The sequence below is a fragment of the Vigna unguiculata genome, chromosome 5 (assembly GCF_004118075.2).
Source record: "Vigna unguiculata cultivar IT97K-499-35 chromosome 5, ASM411807v1, whole genome shotgun sequence".
Classification (NCBI taxonomy): Eukaryota; Viridiplantae; Streptophyta; class Magnoliopsida; order Fabales; family Fabaceae; genus Vigna; species Vigna unguiculata.
In genome coordinates this window covers 42,800,049-42,819,355 of record NC_040283.1, presented here as the reverse complement: position 1 = coordinate 42,819,355, position 19,307 = coordinate 42,800,049, and the positions used below count along the sequence as shown (strand labels likewise).

General features: G+C 32.9%; 2 protein-coding genes across 3 annotated transcripts; both read left to right on the top strand.

The window, feature by feature from the left end:
* On the top strand, positions 1-5,123 carry LOC114185255 (mRNA-decapping enzyme-like protein). Its single transcript, XM_028072877.1, has 8 exons — positions 1-337; positions 425-465; positions 581-630; positions 1,129-1,273; positions 2,424-2,480; positions 3,229-3,355; positions 3,953-4,408; positions 4,568-5,123. Exons 1-8 carry the CDS (start codon positions 179-181, stop codon positions 4,622-4,624), a joined length of 1,092 nt encoding a protein of 363 aa, XP_027928678.1. The 5' UTR covers positions 1-178; the 3' UTR covers positions 4,625-5,123.
* A 4,682-nt stretch (positions 5,124-9,805) lies between these two features.
* On the top strand, positions 9,806-13,641 carry LOC114183350 (leucine-rich repeat protein soc-2 homolog). Of its 2 annotated transcripts, XR_003604346.1 has the most exons (11): positions 9,806-9,999; positions 10,089-10,160; positions 10,266-10,358; positions 10,578-10,659; positions 10,791-10,847; positions 11,627-11,691; positions 11,779-11,874; positions 11,997-12,083; positions 12,182-12,262; positions 12,343-13,226; positions 13,379-13,641. XR_003604346.1 is itself a non-coding variant. In XM_028070354.1 (10 exons), the coding sequence occupies exons 1-10, from the start codon at positions 9,901-9,903 to the stop codon at positions 13,096-13,098; spliced, it is 1,488 nt and encodes a 495-aa protein (XP_027926155.1). In that variant the 5' UTR covers positions 9,806-9,900; the 3' UTR covers positions 13,099-13,309. The 2 variants fall into 2 exon arrangements, 1 of the variants encoding a protein (XP_027926155.1); XM_028070354.1 differs by lacking the exon at positions 13,379-13,641 and having other exon boundaries at positions 12,343-13,309.
* Positions 13,642-19,307: the final 5,666 nt, after the last annotated feature.

Genomic DNA, 19,307 nt, shown 5'->3' with positions numbered 1-19,307 from the left:
TAGTTAGAAGGTTTATTTTGTCATTTAGCAAGGATTTTCTTTGGGAAGAAGCTGAGTCTGATCGACTCAACCTCAACCTTCTTCTCCTGCGTTTTGTTGTGCTCTCTCTCACGGTTTCAGAGACGCAGAGACTCTAACCCCAAATTTCTAGGGTTTGGTACAGACACAACAACCGAAAATGTCTCAGAATGGGAAGCTGATGCCGAATCTAGACCAGCACAGCACCAAGCTTCTCAATCTCACTGTTCTCCAACGAATCGACCCCTTCGTCGAAGAAATTCTCATCACCGCAGCACATGTCACCTTCTACGAGTTCAACATCGACCTCAGCCAATGGGTTCGTTCGCTCGCTCTATCTCTTTTCCCTTCATTTTTTTTTTTTTTACTTTTTCATTCCATTCTCATCGCTCTGATTGCTTTGCAGAGTCGCAAGGACGTCGAAGGATCTCTCTTCGTTGTCAAGAGGTTCGTTTACTTTTCCTCCTTTGAATATTATTGATATCTCGCGATTCATCGCTTCGACGATCCTGGTGTTTCGATTCGAGGTTTATCTCGTGTTAATGGCTTTGTTTAATTTCAGGAACACACAACCTCGATTTCAGTTTATTGTGATGAACCGTCGCAATACTGGTTAGTGACCCAATCTGCCTTTTTTGTTGTCATTTTGTTTAAAAAAACTGGAAAGTAAAAGGTGTTTTTTGAAGCTGGCGTATTGTGCAATTGATCTTCGTTCATAATATGAATCTGTGGCAATTGATTGTACGGTTTTTGGGTTTGGTTTTGAAAATTTATATATTAAGTGCTAGTTATTTTATTCCTCTTTATTTCATGAAGGCAATATAGTAACATGGTTCCAGTATGTGGGTGTGGTTTTAACCTTAAAATTATAATTGGGGCTGGGGTATTGGTTATCGATAGACATTGCGTACATCATCTTCCACTCAATCTTGTGACTATTACGAATTAGTAATTGTGTAAACTGTAAATGTCTTCTGACCTGTTTTTAAGGATGGGAAAATGTGGTATAGATACTGTGCTGACTGTTGATACTAGACTTTGTGTTAGAGAACTGCCTAATGTCATTGCATGTAACTTGCACTTCGCTCTTTTCCATGATGGCATAAGCAGAAAATTTAGTGGAGAATCTCTTGGGGGATTTCGAGTATGAAGTTCAGGTGCCATATCTACTCTATAGAAACGCTGCTCAAGAAGTGAATGGTATCTGGTTCTATAATTCCCGTGAATGTGAAGAGGTTGCTAATCTTTTTAGCAGGTATTGCTCTTAGTATGTATTTAATTATGAAATCGCTATTTCTCCTGTGATTTTTTTCATGTTAAATTGTCAAATTTTGTCATTTTTAGTGATTCTGATCAATCAAGGGAGTGTTTTGCATGTTTGGATTACTTCATTTTGTGATAAAAATGCATAATCTTTATGAGAGTTTTTGAAAGAGGAAAAGAGAATTTTTTTCCCCAATAGATTGAGCAAATTCCTCGTACATGTGTATTGCTTCTAAACTTGATGGAATGTAAAGTTTTGGTTGATTTGGGAGAACACTTGGTAAAGGGGAGAAAAAAAGAACATACTGGGCTGAAACTTATGACACTGATGTATCTGTCTAAACTACACAATGGAATCCATTTTATATAAAACTTATTCCAATTTAATGCAAATAATTGTAGGAGATTTTAATCATATATGCATGATATGGTATGCCAAAATCCTAGTTAATTGAGGGATGTAATCATAAAATTTAAAAGAATAAAAAAGCCTAAGAGATCATCTAGAATACTCTAAAATATTCTAAGGTAGGTAATATCATGACATATTTCTCATATTTGTCGTGGTACCTATTAGGTATGGAATTGGTCAACTCTCCCCATGCCAGTTCAGTTCCTAATGGATGATTAATTCAACGCAGGGGTTCCTAACCAAAATGTGATGTTTAGTATGACAGTCAAAGTTCAATTTTTCTTGCATCCGTTGAATCCTTGAAAGAATCCTGAAACTAGTAATGATATTGCAGATAACATATAAGCTAAGTGCAACAATTAGCTTTAGTTCTTCTTTTGCGTTGCTTGTCATTTCTTTTGCACATTACCATGAATTTTAGTTGTACTTGACTTTATATAGCTTTTTGACATGTTCCTATGTACTTAGACTTTTGAAATATGATGTCACTTGCTAAAAGTAGTAAAACTTTGATTAAACAATAGTACTACTCTATTATGTAGATGATTTTCATCATAAAAACTGCAAGAAAATTTTCGAAATGTTGAACATATACAAAGAACTGGAAAACAAAGATTTAACTAGCAGCCCCATCCAGTGGTTTTAGTTGTTGATGTTTAGCATATAGATTGGTTGGAATTGGTAAAAGTCATGTCTCCATTTGATTCATATGTATTTGCATAATTTTCAGGATACTTAATGCATATGCCAAGGTTCCACCAAAGTCAAAGGTTTCTTCTACAAAGAGGTAATAATGTGCTCCCAACTGGTTAAATGACTCTGCCAGCATCTGCCTGGTCCCCCATGATATTTTTTTTTTTTAATTCTAGTTCATTTATCTTTTTTTTTTTTAATTCTAGTTCATTTATCTTTTTTTTTTTTTTGAAAATTTAATCATATCCACGTTCCTTTCAAATTCCATGGATGGAACTGATCTAGATGGATATGTTTTACCTCTCGAGCATTTTGTTGCATGTCAGTTATTTGGAGAGAAACCATGGAAGACGAAGCCCATGAGATAGTGACAAGAAAGAGCATGCGACATAAATTCACTTAGTACGACATAATAATGAATGGATTATGATGAGCATACATGTTGATAAATAATGAATGCAACTTACACCTAGTCACATTATCACATTGCTATTGCACAGGATTATGGTTTTGCCTATACTCTGGTGCCCTACCCATGCCTGTTTCAAGGGCATTTGCATTGATCCTGCCTTTGATGTAGACATACTGGGCAGCATTGTTGCTTCCTCAGTTTCGTTGGTTTCTATTTTTATGCTTTGGAGAAAATTTTTAACTTCATTGTACTGTAGTCATTTTCTCTCTAGAAAGAGGGATTCTTTTTTCTTTTGCGTGAACAATAGGTGATTACTATCTTGTTGACAGATTTAGCTTGCACTCCGTAGACATTACTCATTAGCCATATATTTTTGCACGCAGTATACTTTGAATCTGAGTAAATGAGGTTATGCTTTTACTTGTTGCAGTGAGTTTGAGGAGCTAGAAGCAGTACCAACTATGGCAGTTATGGATGGTCCTCTTGAGCCACCATCATCAACTACTTCCAATGTGGTTGATGTTCCTGATGATCCGTCCTTTGTAAATTTCTTCAGTGTATGGGCCACTGTTAGCAATGTTATTTGTTTCTAATATATGTTATTCTGATCTCTCAATCCATTCATTTATTTTTAAACTTTCTTGACAAATAAATGTCACAACATTCGCTCAGTGGAGGTGGATAATTGCATGTGTGCTTAGCATGATTTTGTCCTTTGGTTACTGGTACCTGTGTGCTTCTTTTTTAATCATTTATTGATGTATAGCAGTTTCAGCTATATCCCAATAGTCTTTTCCTGCTAATTTATGTTGGAGAACAAAGGGATTCCATTGACATAAAACTATACAACTTTGGCTTATTCCATCTATAGTTTTGAATTCTTCTTTCACTACATGGTTCAATTTTAGTATGTCTAGTGTTACAAGATATCCAGTTTTACATTTATCTTTTGAAAAGCTGCTCAATTGACAAAAGAGTAGCCCCTGCAAACTAACTGTGAAATCCTGAGCGATTCTCAACTTTTCAGCGTTTTCTTTGCTACACTATTATAGACAATTAGATCGTCAATTAGCTTTCAAATTTTCAGCCTATTCCTTGCTGAACTGTAACTTTGCAAAGAGAGAATGGTTTGTCCTGACACATTATTATTGCAGGCAGCCATGGCTATTGGGAATACTTCAAATGTTCCAATTACTGGCCAGCCTTATCAGTCCTCTGCTACAATTTCTTCATCTTCAGTGCAAACTCATGCTGCTACACCTACTGTGCCAACCTTACAGATACCCCCGCTTTCAGCATCTACTCCTCCAATACCCCATCATGATGTTTCTGAATCCATCAGCAGTAATCGAACCACAAAACTTGTGAAGCCTTCTTTTTTCGCCCCTCCCCCTTCTTCAGCAATGATGATACCCCCAGCGTCTTCATCCACACCTACTGCCCCTCCACTTCATCCTGCTGTTAATGTACAACGTCCATACGGTGCTCCACTGCTACAGCCATTTCCACCACCAAATCCACCACCATCACTTGCTCCTGCTCCCTCTCCAAACTACAGTCCTGTTATTTCTAGAGAAAAGGTTCGAGATGCTCTTCTGGTGCTTGTTCAGGTTAGTCTACTTGCTTGGTGCTTGTGTAATTAATATTCTGTGCTAGTGATCTTAAATGGCTGTCTGTGGTGGATAATTTTGTATGATCCAGTCATTTTATCTCCTACCAAGGTAAATTATTATTATACTAATAATTTGTTGTTTTTGGCTGTGTGGTAGGACAATCAATTCATTGATATGGTCTATAGAGCGCTGCTGAATGCTCATCAATCATGACTTTCAAGAGGTTTTAAATTAGCATCTCACTGGATGAATTGTTTTTTTTTTGGGCTGAATTACATTTGCTATAATTTTTAGGCCAGGCTATATTATGTCCTGAACTTTGAAATGTTTCAGTCATTTTCAATTTGTAAAATTGGTTGTGCTTTGTGGTTACCATTTTGGTCTAGCTAGTTTCCTATATGTCACAGTTTTTTAGAGAAGGCGTTGCAATTTAACTGGCATATCAATTGTAGTGGCGTGACGTGACAGGAAATGGTGGGGTCCAGATGTTAGCGATTCGGAACCGATTTCACAAATTATGTTGATAGATTGAAACAAATCACCAAATTGTGTAGGGGGTGCATAGGTTGTTATTGAGCCTTGTTTATTGTGTATTTTATAAATTGTTATATCGAGAAAACTTTGTATAGCAAGCACCATTGGTCAGTGTTTCAAAGAAAATGGACTGCTGCATAATGCAAGTATATATAATCAGCCCAATTTTTTTGATGGATGACGAGAGTAGCTGAGAACCATTCTTTTGATGACAAATCAGCTCCTTTTTCCTCACCGTATTGTAATATCTGGCGGTGTTAATCAACCAGCCGGTACTCGTAGACTCGCTTCAAAATGAATACTGACTGATCACTTCGTTTAGGTAGAAAACTCTTGACTGATACTGAAATTAAATCCAACCTTAAGCTGCGACCACAAATTCGCATTTGGTGCGGCACGTTTATATTTTTGTATTCACTTGAGTAATACATTCTACCTTGAAATACGAGTTTTAACTCTTCATTGTCGATGAAGATCCCAAACATGCCTGGAAAAAGCCGTGGTGAAGAGGCACATTTGATTCGTTAGAGTTGACAAACATAGCTAGCACACTGCTTCAAGGGCTATCAGAAAGTCAATGAAATTGTTGTTAAAATGCTACTGATGAGACAACTGGAGGTCCAAAAATTGTAGCTGGAATCGCAAACCTATCATGATCCACCACGAAAACAAATCTTGAAGGTCCTCCTTCCTCACCTATGCCAATTCTTGTTTTTTTAAAAATGATTATATAATAAAACCGAACTCACCAACAGAATTGCCTGCAAAACACAACTTCTGGGCTCTATTTTGAATTAAGGTGTAATTTTTATGATAACATAAGTATCAATTTCTGATTTACTTATTATTGGAAGACTTAATGAAGGACACAATACTTTTCACATTTTCATATTGATTTTGAGAAAGGAAACATTTTTTCATTATTTTAAAAAGTATTCATATGTTTCGTAATAATGAAGACTTTCTTGTTGTGAATATTCGAGGAATAATTTCAGTATATGATATACAGGAGCGGAAACCGCCCTAACATTCATTTGAGTCGGAACATTTAAATTTCCTTTCTTTTTTTCCATCTTGGTCTTTGGTACACTGTTGGAGAAGGATGGGGAGAGGATTGGACTGAATCCCCAGAAGTAGGATATGAAGGAACACCTAAAACATTTCACTTTGCTTCTCGGAATACACACCATATTTAAACATTTTGTAAAATATTAACAAACTCCTTGGCATTGATATTTGAAAAGTTTTATCCGGTGAATCGGGTAGGGTCACTGTTAAAGATCAATAGCAGTAGTCGCTATTCTCTTGTACTCTGGTCTTCTCATTCATGGATTCATAAAACAATACCCAAACCGTCTATTGATTGATTATGAAACATGCACTTGAGTTTTAGCTGTTGTTTTGACATAATGGGACTATTTGAAAGTTCCACATATGGTAAGGATGAAGGCTAAATCATTGCAGTAACCTTGGGAAGCCTCCAAAGTTGGTTTTACTATGACAAAGATAGAAAAAGATTGAACGATTAGAAGGAGTTGTGGTTGATCCAGTTATAAACTATAATACCAAGTTAGTGAGACATTGTTTTTCAAAGCATTCTGCAAAGCAATGAAGGGAAAGGGAAAGCCTACCTCCATTGACAATGTTATCAAACAACATCTACTGCAACAAGCCACTCCATTACCAACACATCTTGCACTACAGTAACAAAATATAAAAGAATTATTAGCTTAATTCAATATTACAAAATTGATTATTAAGCTGGATTTTATGTTTAATTATATATATTATAAATTTATTTTATTTTTAGTTAGTGTAAAATCTAACACCCTTTCATTGGTTGTCGACCTGGGTCAACTTTCTCGGTTCTGGTTGGCTTGTCTTAGTTGTTGACTCGGGCCAATCTGTCTCATTCATTGGTCCAAGCTAGCCTGTGTCGACAGTCAGCTCGGGTTGGCCCATCTCGGTTGTCAACTTCGATCGAAATGAGTTAGCCTGTATCTCGGGTCAACTTGTATTGGCTCATCTCGACCGTCAATCCGGGCTAGCCTATCTTAGTCGTCATCCTAGGGTGACCTGTCTTGGCCATCGGCCTGAGCCAACCAGTGTTGGTCGTGGGCCTGGGTTGACAAGTCTCGATTATCAACCTCAGCCAATCTGAGCCGACCCATGTTTGTTGTCGGCTCAGGTCGGCCTGACTCCGCTCGTCTCGGTTGTCAGCTTGAGTTGGTCCTGTTAAAAACAGTTCTGTCTAATACTCTTAACCACAAAGGGATCTGAATTGATTAATGAGTTTTTCACTTACTTAATGTGAATCTTGAAGGAGTCTTTAAGGTTTAAAACTCAATTAATCAATTTTGCAGTTCTGGGTTAATGGACTGTTTAAATCAATCAAGAAAGATTATGAGAGGGAAGAAGGAAGCAAGACACACAATTTATACTGGTTCGATTCAAAAAGAATCTACATCCAGTCTTCTCCTAAGTAACACACTTAGGAGGATTCCACTAAACAGAAAGGTTCCAAGAATTACAAGCACACCTATGTAATTCTAACCCCCAAAACCCAAGAACTTGATTCAACAATCAAGAACTCCCCCTAGGAGCAATGCATCCACACAATTGCACCTAGGTCCACACTTCAACCACTGAAGCTACTGTAATCAAAGATACAGAAAACAGAACAAGAAACGAAAACACCTAAATTGTGCAGATTTGACTTGATGCTCCTTGAATCAAGCAAGATCCATCATGGTAGAGTCAACCATCAATCATTCTTGGATCTGTGCTTGGGTTATTGCAGAATCTTCTGAAGCTCTTGTGTCTCTCAGATTGCTCTTTTCCAGATGCAGACTGCGTGATCTATCTCAAAAAATTCCAGACCCAAAACAGATTACAAAACAGCTTTTATACAAAGGTTTTTGCTGTCACTAATTCAATTAGCTATTTACCTAATCGATTATCGTGAGTATATTTTCACTTAGTACAATACTCACAGCTAATCCATTAGTTAAAGAACTAATCATATACAGAGTTACACAGCAAGCCTGAAATACAAATGATAAAGAGAAGCTAATTTCCTAATGCATAACCTAACTGGACCAAGCTATGTTTTATCCTAGATCAGTAGACATCATCAAAATTGTTCTTCGTTTATGGAAGAAAGGCTCCCCCTGCCAACAGGTCCATCTCGGTTGTTGGCCTTGAGCATCCCGTTTCGACCGTCAGTCCGGATCAACTTGTCTTGACTGTCGTTTCGGGTGGTCTGTTGTGGTCTTCGACTCGGAATGGCTCATCTCGACAGTCGACTCAGATGGCCCATCTTGATAGTCGACCTGGGACGACCAGTGGAGGCTTGTCTCGAATGTATGCTCGGGGCGACTCGTGTCCGTCCTTTGCCCGACCCAGTCGGTCAGTCTTGAATTTCAATTTGAATCGATCCAAGAGGGCTCGGCTTGGTATTTGAGTGAGACTCAAAATATTCTTTTTAAGGAGCCAAGTCACTTTACTCTTGAGACAAACCCACTTGAGAGGATTTTGAGGGTTAGGGCTTTTTCTTTGGCCCCCTAATTTGGGACCTTTAAAAGAGGATTTAAGGAAAGGTGAATAAGGACTAACCTATAGATAATTAAGTTGACATCTCTATCCATAACTTTTGTTATTCACGATTAAAATTATTTAAGTTTTTTGTTGGAAAAAAATTAATGTACGGAATAGTTTTTAAATAATCTTGTAAAATGAAATAAATAAATTCAATACAATGTCTTATACATAGGGACGAAAAATATCAAACCCATAAATTTATTAAAATTAGGTTTAATTATGTCTTTGGCCCATTTTTGTAGCAAAATATCGATTTGGTCCCTCTATTTTTTTCTTATCTCAATTTGGTCCCTGTTTTGGAAAATATGATGCAATCAAGTCATTTTCGTTAGTGGTATAGTAGCAGCATTAAAGGGGATGCCACATGTCAGGATTTTTTGATTTTTATTTTTTGAATTATTTTTTTTAATTTAAAAATTATCCATGTGTCATGCTGACATCGTGCCACGTGTCAATGACAACGTGATGTAGTAGTGATAGTGCCACATGTCACTATTATGTTAGGTGTCATTTTTTCATTCTCAATTTGGTCATGTATTTTAATTTTTGTCTCAATTTAGTCCTAATTTTTTTAAAAATTAAGCAATTTTGTCTTTCTCCAAATTGAAACCAAATTTAATGTTTATATAAATGTACAAAAATATTTCTACCCAAAATTGATATTTCAAGTAAATATTTTTAACAAAATTAAGTTTATTTAAATTTATATTTTACATTGAACTTTATTTAAAATTATTTTAAAGTTGTTAATAGAAAATAATGTTAAGAAAAAAAATTCATAAATTATATTGATATTTTATTACATCATACTTTAATATTGTTTTTTATTTGAATTTATATTTCAAATAATTGTATATTTTTAAAATGTGTAAAGTTCAATAATTTCTATCCAATTGTTTGAAACACACGAACCAAATTAAGAATGAGAAAATGACATGTGACATTATCATTGTCACGTGGTACAATGTCAACGTAGCACGTTACAAATTTTTATATTTTTAAAATTTTTTTAAAATAAATAAAAAGAAAATTCAAAAAAATTCAAAAAATTTAAAAAATTCAGAATTTTACGCGTAGCATCTCTTTAACATTATTATTGTTTCAGTAACAAAAATAACTTAATTGCATTACATCTTTCAAAACAAGAACCAAATTAAAATAAAAATATATGGAGGACCATACCGATATTTTTTAAAAAATAGGACAAAGGCATAATTATCATTGATATATTTTTTTTATTACCAGAACAAAAATATAGGGTTTTATGTGAATATAGGTTTAGAAGTTCGATTACCCTTTGCAGGTTAGTGGCAACTTCGTTGAATGACTGTTTGTGCCGTGAAAGAGAAGAGGCAATGACTCGCCTCAGCTCCGAACAAGTCTTGAAGGACAACAATGTCTCCGACCCAACTTCCGTCACAACTCTGCATCTCACTTACAAAGCTCTTTCCGATGTTAGATTCGATACCCTTTTGTTTTATGTGCGTTTTTGTGGTTATAACGACCAAAGTTATTGACTTTTTTTACTTTGGAATTTACCCAGATAACATGCTTGGCCAACTTCATAAACTTGGAAAAGCTTGACCTTAAGTTCAACAACCTCACTTCACTTGAGGTACTTTATTTCCTTCATCTTCTTTATTGAAGAAAAGAAAAGGCATTTTGTATCTGTTTTAAATTATTGGCGCGTTTGAGTGATGTGTTCTGCATGCTACACCAGGGGTTGAGATCATGTGCTAATTTGAAGTGGCTATCCGTTGTAGAAAACAAATTAGAAAGCTTGGAAGGGATTCAAGGACTAACTAAGCTCACTGTAAGCTGCTTTAGGTTTTGTTTCGTTACATTTTTGTTTTAACTGTCAATCTTATGCATGTGTGCTTTGTTTTTTCAAGTGGTTTAGTAAGTAGTAAATTTAGTGACAACTTAAACTTACTGGTGTGTTAGTTGTTAGAAGGTGGTACATATTTTTTCCTTTCAACAATTTCTTGAATCTGGTCAAATGACCTGCGTAATATATGAATATGTGAACCAGGTGCTAAATGCAGGGAAAAATAAGCTTAAATCAATTGATCAGATCGCTTCAGTTGTTAGTCTCCGAGCTCTTATTTTGAATGGTGAGAATTTTTACATGATCACCTGCTAACCACATCTATTTTAGAACAATGTGAAGAATATTAGCAGTGATAATTTCTATTATTTATATTTCCCTTTTCTTTACTCTTACTTTTCTTTTTGGCTTTGGCAGAAAATAACATTTCCTCCATTTGCAAATTGGATCAGTTGAAAGAATTGAACACTCTTGGTATGATTAATTGTACCTTCAGTCTGATGCTTTCAGCACCTACATAGTGGGATAAGATTTGGTTGTTCTTTATCATTTTATTGTCTGATATGTCTTGGATAATGTTATGGTTCTTTCACAAATGCACAATAGGCTGTATTATTTTTTTATTTAGTTTCTTAGTTATTTTATTCTATATTCTTGAAGCAAAGTTTACATGGAAACGAGTAATAAAGAACCCGTACCAATGAGGATGAAATGAATTGCAAATTTGAAAGTACTTTCTTGATAGATACCGATATATTAAATATATTTTTGACTAAATCACAATGATACCTCCCAAGATTTTCTTAAATTACACTCACATCCCTTTCTACATTAGAGAGTGCACGTGTAATGTAGAAAGAGGTGATAATGTAATATTTTTTAACACAAAGAGGACGTTTGTGTATGATTTTAAAGAAAGAGGGATGTCAGTGTAATTTTTGCTCTATTTTTTAGGAGGTTTAGCAGCACATTTTCAAGTTGTAAAAGGTCATTGATAATTTTATGTAAATGGGGCATATTACGTATTAAGAAGTTAATCTTTTAGCTTTCAATCTTGTTTGATATGGATACTTGGAAACCAATACCATTTTACTTTTTCTTTTACAGATGTTTGTGTATGTTTGAAATGCATGATTATTTTTCGCCAGATAATATCTCATCAACTCACAATGGTTAGAACTGGAATATGTACAAAAGGTGTGCATAATTGTAACCAAAAACCTTGAATAATCTTCAAATATCTACTTCTGCAGTTCTATCAAAAAATCCTATCCGTAATATTGGTGATGCTCTGCTGAAGGTGAAATCTATCACGAAGGTAAGAAGTGCCCCAATATGTTGAACTCCTTTGATGCCTATTTCACCACTGTATTCCTATTGCTCATGATATCTCTCTTGGTTCCAGCTTTCCCTCTCTCATTGCGAGCTTCAGGGTATTGACACCTCACTCAAGTCTTGTGTTGAGTTGAGCGAGCTCCGCCTTGCTCACAATGAGATCAAGGTGTGTTTTTTATGTGACTTTGGATCAATATCATGTATCAATAATACATGATGCAGAATTCATATTTATTTCATGAAGTCATTGCTTAAGATTTTTTTAATATTCTTTAATTTGGATTTCAGTCTCTTCCGGATGAGTTAAAGCTCAATTCAAAGCTCCGGAATTTAGATGTGGGGAATAATGTGATCACGAGGTGGTCAGAAGTAAAGGTTTGATATTCATATCTAGAGTTTTCACGTTTTCTGGCATATTCTACAATTTCCTAGAACTCCCTTTACCATGTTCATTCATCATGTTACATTTATAGGTGGTCAAATTGCTCACAAATTTGAGAAATCTTAATCTTCAAGGAAATCCTGTTGCCACAGTTGATAAAATTACGAGAAAGGTGATCTCATTGTGCTTCTTATTCTATGTGAAGTCGCACATGATTATTGAATTTCGTTCTTACTATGTGTAATGGTACAGATTAAGAAGGCACTGCCAAAACTACAGATATTCAATGCTAGACCAGTAGATAAAGATACTGAGAATAAGCAAGGTGGCGTAGTTGATGGAACTCCTGATTTTTCAGTAGACCAGACAGGTCAAAATTTGAAAGACAGCAGCGAAGAAAAGAGTGCAAGATTTCATACAAAAGATAAAAAGAAGTATGATCACCTTGAAGCCACAGATGATCTTGACTCGGAGAGAAAATCAAGTAAGAAAAGGAAGAAAACTGATGATGTATCCAAGAAGGAAGACATGGTGGTGATTGCTGAGGGAAGTAAAGCTCGGAAAAAGGATAAGGCAGATAGAAAGAAAGACAATCTTATAGTTACTGTTGATCCTGACATGGAGAACAAATCAACCAAGAAAAAGGTGAAAAAGGATGACAAGCCCTTGGACAACAAGGGTTTTGCTTCTGAGGAGAATGTTTCCAAGGTTGGAAAGAAGCTGAAGAAGAAACGTAAGAATGAGGAACAAAGTGAACTTGACATAATTGACGATGCAGAGGCTTCATTTGCAGAGCTTTTTAAAATCAATGATGTTCAAAATCAGAATCATGGTGATGAAATGAAAACACAGGAGAAAGTGTCTAAGGATGTGAAATTTGCAGGAATCACAGTAACTTCATTTACCAAACCTAAGAATGCTAAAATGCAGAATATGGAGTCTCTTTCATTTTCATTTCCAGTAGTAGATTTTGGAAATGGAGGGCCATCAACATGGGGTGATGAGTGATGATAACATGTGGAAATATGTTGATGCATGAAAACTTGTCCTCAAGAAGTTGAAGACTATTTTTTAGTTTGACTCTGCTGTCAGATTTCTCATTGCATCTCAGCTATTTTCTGCTTCTGAAATCCAGGGTACTTTTGCTATGCTTTTAGTTCGTGATTTTGTTGTTAATCTGAATTTGTACCAGTTAAAGAAGTTTTCTTGATCTGCCATTGATATTCCCTTTTCCCTTTTAGCATTTTCAGTGAGAAATGCAGTTAGCAATTGCTATTTTATCTTGCAGAGAAAACTGGCAAAGCGTGCCCCTATAGTCCGATATAAGTGGGCCTGTCCTTGGTGGGCTGGTGGGCTGGTGGGCTAGTGAGCTGGTGGGCTGGTCCACCCATCAACAATATCAATGATTGGTTTTCTAATAAAAGAATTTATTAGCATTCCATTTATATTGATTTGATTATAATTTATTTATAAGTAAATACTAGTTATTAATTTTTATAAATTAGACAGTGACAAATATTATATTAGAAATTGACTGTCCAAGTTATTATAGACATTATTCTATTCACATATATATTGTAACTAAAATTTGTGTTTAAACTTTCATTGAATTCATTAACAAATGTAAGATATTAGGATACACATAATCGCATATTAAATGATATTTTGATAACCATTTAAATTGAAAGGTATTTTTGGTGCTTGTCTCTTAATTAATAAATACTCAAATTGGTCCTATAAATATTAGATGTTGATTGATAGGTTCTTGAATAATTTCCATTTTGGCAAGGTTTCTTTTTTCTCTTTTTCATTTTTCTCTGAAACTCTTTAACAGAAGTCTACGTTTACGTTAAAATACTATAATGACACATCTCTCACTCCTACGAGACTCCCTCTTAAGTTTGACACATAATCAAATGAGTCTTAAATATAAATTCTTGAACAATTAACTTTTTTAAACATAAATTTTTCAGTTACTTTTGAAAATTTTTCCAAGAATCACTCTTATAAACCAACCCAAAACTCTCATCACCAGATGGAAATTTAATTTACCCATATGTTTTTTTAATTTGATGTTACCGTGATCGTCTAATTAATTTCTAAAATTCTAATTTATCAATCTATTCTAAAGTAAAGATATGAAAAATAAAAACGTAACTATAATCATTTATATTAAACCATCTCCCAACCAAAAAGCTCTTTTTCAATACTAAATGAACACTTTTTCAATTAATTCAAAGAATGACTCAGTTGGTCAAATGATTATCCATGTATAAAAAGCTGGACCAGTTTGAGCCGGCAATTACTTAATTTAATATTTAAAAGAAAAGAAAAAACAGAGTTTAGTCCATAAAATACCACAATGCATTAATTTGCCCTCACATTTCAAAAGTCTTGAGTTGAAACTCACCCCTGCTCAAAATTCATTCATTCATTAGTGCCAAGACTTTTCAGCACAAAATGCACATGTTGCTAAAAAATTCAAATTTGAGTTGAGACAGTATTGGTAACTGCAAATTTTTCAGCACCAAAATGCACAGTTCAAAGGTTTAGTATGTGTTTGGTGGAAGAAAAAATGGTATGCAAATTGCAAACAGTTGACAAGGGAAAAAATGGTGTCAACTACAAATGAACCACCATCACCAATTTGCATTCCTAGTTGTTCCTATTTTGTTCTAACTCCTTCTAACCTTTTGCAGTGACACAGCACAACAGCTAGTTGCATCAACAATGGTGTAATTGACAAAAAAATATTAAAGCTTTTATCAGAACAGCTATCGAAAATCTTGAACACATATTCAAATCTTAAATGTTGAAAGAGACAGGTTCAATTTATTGGGTGGTGTTGTTGTTGAAAGTTTCACATCGACTAGAGATAATGACAATTCATAGTATATAAGTGGGTGCAATTTTCATCTTAAAAATCGATTTTTATGAAATTGAGTTAGACTTAAAGTACACTCCTAACATGGTATCAGAACCAGTGTTTAAGAAAAAAAAAAAACCTATACTAGCGTAGTGAGTGATTAAGGGATAATTCTGATTGATTTGATTTATGATCCAAAAACCAAACTGGTTAAGTAAGTTTGTTAGTTGAGATTATGTTGGAAATATGTAAATGTAATGTTGTGAGGGACGGCTTAGTATTGGTTAATTAGATTTTGAAAATGGTGATTCTTCATTAATTACTACTAATGGAATCAGTTTGGCCGACCCACACAAATTTACTTATCTTACGTTTTTGACTTTTGATTGGTCCAAACAAACCTTAACCTCCGGCCTCAGCCTGTGACTGCTAACATTCACATTTACCAAACTTCACAAACACTGCAACCACACATTTAACTGTTTCTCATCTTATCGTTATTCGTCAACTTTATTCACTTACCCGTGTTCACTTGAAAGAGGATTTGAAAGTAAGAAAGTAAACGAGTTTCAGTGAATTCGAGAGTTGATTATATGTTATTTTTTTTTAAAGAATTTAGAGGTGGTTATGAGTAGATTTAAAAATAAATTTTATAAAAATTAATGAAAAATTTAATTGATGTGATAAATTAAAAATATATTTTAATATAAATATTGATTATATTACTATTTTGTCTTTTATGTAAAAAAAGTAATATAATTTGATATTTGTATGAGTAAATTTATTTTGTTATTATTTTTTAACCACTAAAATTGAAAAAAAAAACAAATAATGTGGGATTGGATCCAAGTGATGTGGAATCAAATCCCTTCTCTTAAGCCATGTCGTGGATCCGTTCCAACTTTGCTAGGATAGAATCCTTCACTCACGTCATTCCCCACCACATATGATAGTGTTATTCTTGTAAAATTACAAAAATACTATATTATTTACCTGCAAATCTCTTGGTGAGTAACTGGATTATGGATTTTCGATATCATACATATTCGTGCTCACATTCACACACAAATTCCTAACGAGGTGCTTACCCGTCGATCAGTCTCCTCAAACAATAATTCTCTCAGTGAACAAAATCCTATATTTCAAAACAAAAACACTAAAAAATAAATTAAAATACGATGGTTCTTTCGAGAGAATTAAAAATAATAAAATTTGAACTGACCAGATAGATTCAGCAATAATGAAACGTTAACCAAAATTACATGAGACATGAAAATTATGATTCAAAATCTTAATATAATTTTTTTATATACTGTCTCTAACATTCATTTAGACAGTGTATTAACCGGAACTGACTACCATAGTCAACAAATTAACAAATATCTTAATTAAATTATTAATCTCGATTAATTTATACTATGTTAATTATTGAATGATTAAGCTCCTAGTGAAAAGGAAAAAGTCCATTATTATAGATAGTATAAATAGATGCCCTAGATAAAATAGTTGGAATTTTTTTCATAAACATTTACTATAACATTAATTGAAACAGAAATTAATTTGACCGTCGAAGTGTTATACTTCAAAAAAATCGTGTAGACCAAACTAAACTAAAGTGAAAGGACGAAAGAGTATAAAGGAATACTTGACTTTGCGATCCTTTTTAAATGAAACTGGTTTTAGTGATGCAGTTTATCATTTTCATGAACATGATTAACTAGTTTCTAAGATGAAACTTGGACACTGATATTAAATTCAATATATTAACTTTTTATGTGCAACTTTTTAATTTTTTGAGGTACCATACCATATATTTTATTTATGTAATTTTTTTAAAACATCTTAGTGATAGAGCGTGTACGAAGTGAAGTTTGACATGTGATTTATTTTCTTTTTCATTACAATATTCTATAAAATCATATTGCTTTCACTTTCTTCCATTACGGCCAAATCATGTGGTCCACGTATACAGTATAGTACTAAATCCATTTTTTAAAGATCATATCAGGAAACAATGAGATTATTTTGGGCCTCCACTCCTTACTTTTTAGATTTTAAAATTAAACATTTATCTTGGTTTGTTGATTGAAAAATTATTGTTCACGGGATGTGTTGCAACTTAATTAGAACATTTACCAACTTCATAAACAAGGTAAAGAATGGTGTGAATGCTAGTATGGATTTAATTGAGACGAAAAAGGGAAATGGATAAGCATATATATTTTCCTCCAATTTGGGATACTTGGTCTAAAAAGAGAAAACAAGTTTTTGTCTTAAAGTTATTAGCTTTTCAAATGTTAATAGTTTTGTGTTTATTCAACATTAATGGTCTAAAGTATCATAATTGTTACGTCTTTATACAACAAATATTATTTGTAGTCATTCGTATAATCTTGTGAAAAAGTGTAATATTGTATTCAATTATGTTCATTTTTAATTTAATATTATTGATTTTCAAAAGTAAGATCATAGTAAAAAACATGTTATTGAAAGATACATTGATCAAGAACTTGAAGTACAAATTTCCTACTATTGTTTTGTCGTGTAGTTTATATATATATATATATATATATATATATATATATATATATATATATATATATATTATTTATATAAATTTTAGAAAATATTTTTCAAAACTTGTTTTATTTCTCTAAACGTTTTCCCCTTTTTTTCTTCTTTATTTAGTTTATCTCTCTCTCCCTCTTTCTTAATTTCTCTTTCTTTCCCTATTTTTTTTCTTTCTTTCCCTTTCCATGTACCTTTATCTTTTTTTTACACTTTATTTCTATCCCAAATTTTATCATTAATCTCTCATCCTTTTCAAAATTAAATTAGAATACCGTAAAATTGAAGAGTTATGAAACATTTTGGATATCAATTTTTTCTTTTGAGTAAGTTCATTTTTTATTTCTTTCTTATTTAAGCAATTTGTTTTATTCTTGTGATAAAATTGTCTATTGTATACTACGATGATAAACTTATATTTTTATAAATAGGTGAAAGATAATAAATCTATATTAAATGATAAATTTATATTTTTGTAAATAGGTGAGGAGTGATAAATTTATAATAGAAAAGTTATGATAAAGAATAAAAATATTAATCTTTTTTCAAGGGAAAGACTTGTGATAAAAATGAAAAAAATGCATTTACGTCAACTAAATTTGAGAAATTACATGAGTCCAAGAATTGAATAAAATAAAAAACAAAGATCTCTATAAAATTTCTAGAGTTATATGTAATGAATTTAAAAATTCTTTAGAGCGTGATCTAAAAATATTTAGCAAGTAGTACGATAATTATTGAATGATTGAAAATTTCAAGTCACCGAAAGAGTTTAGAGTATCACTTTGACTAAGAGTGACTTTTTTTTTCTATATTATTTTGATGATAAACTTTATGTTACACTTTTGTATAAAATTTAATTTGGCACCCCTCAATTTTTTCTTTTAGTTCCGTCCGTGATCGAAATATACATTGATCAAGAAACTATTAAGTTTTATTTGAAGTATATGCTATTGACAAATTTTCCAAAAAATGCTACAAATGTTGATAATGAGACAATAAACTAGTAAGTGCTCTTTTAGTAAATATAGTAAGTAAATCTCAAAGAAATTTGTGTTATGATGTTTGTATACATTGAATAAAAAGAAGAATAATATATATATATATATATATATATATATATATATATATATATATATATATATATATATATATATATATATTTATGAAAAATACGGTTTCATTAATTAAATAGATTAAATATAAGTTACTCATATCTAAAACAATATAATTATAATTTAAACCTATAATGACCCCGTCGTTAAAGAAGTGTAAATGGAAAAGTAGTGGAATTTGTATGATAATTAAGAAGGTTTAAAACTTCTATCTTCTAGCATAATTAATATGGATTAAATTTGTTAATTGTATGTACTATACACCGATTGAGTCTTCAAGTAACTCGATGAATACTAATGGTCACAAAATTGACTAAGATACATACTACACACAAATTACGAATAAAGACTAAAAAATGGCACTCGTTATATACACCACACCAATTCAGTTGCTGATTCATTTATTTAACACCTAAAATCCCATCCGCATCAAAATGTTACCGCATTTTAAATCAGTTACCATTTTCGGGTCGCTGAAATCAAATCAGTTACTAATATCCAACAATTTTACAGTCAGTGATATTATGTTGCCAATTAGTAATTCAGTTACCCTAATAAATAGTCAATCGCTAGAAAATAGTAATGATAAATTTGTTAACATATTTATTTTTCTAGTTAAAAAAATTGACAAATAACTCTACTGTTTACTTTTGTTGTTTTTAAAATAT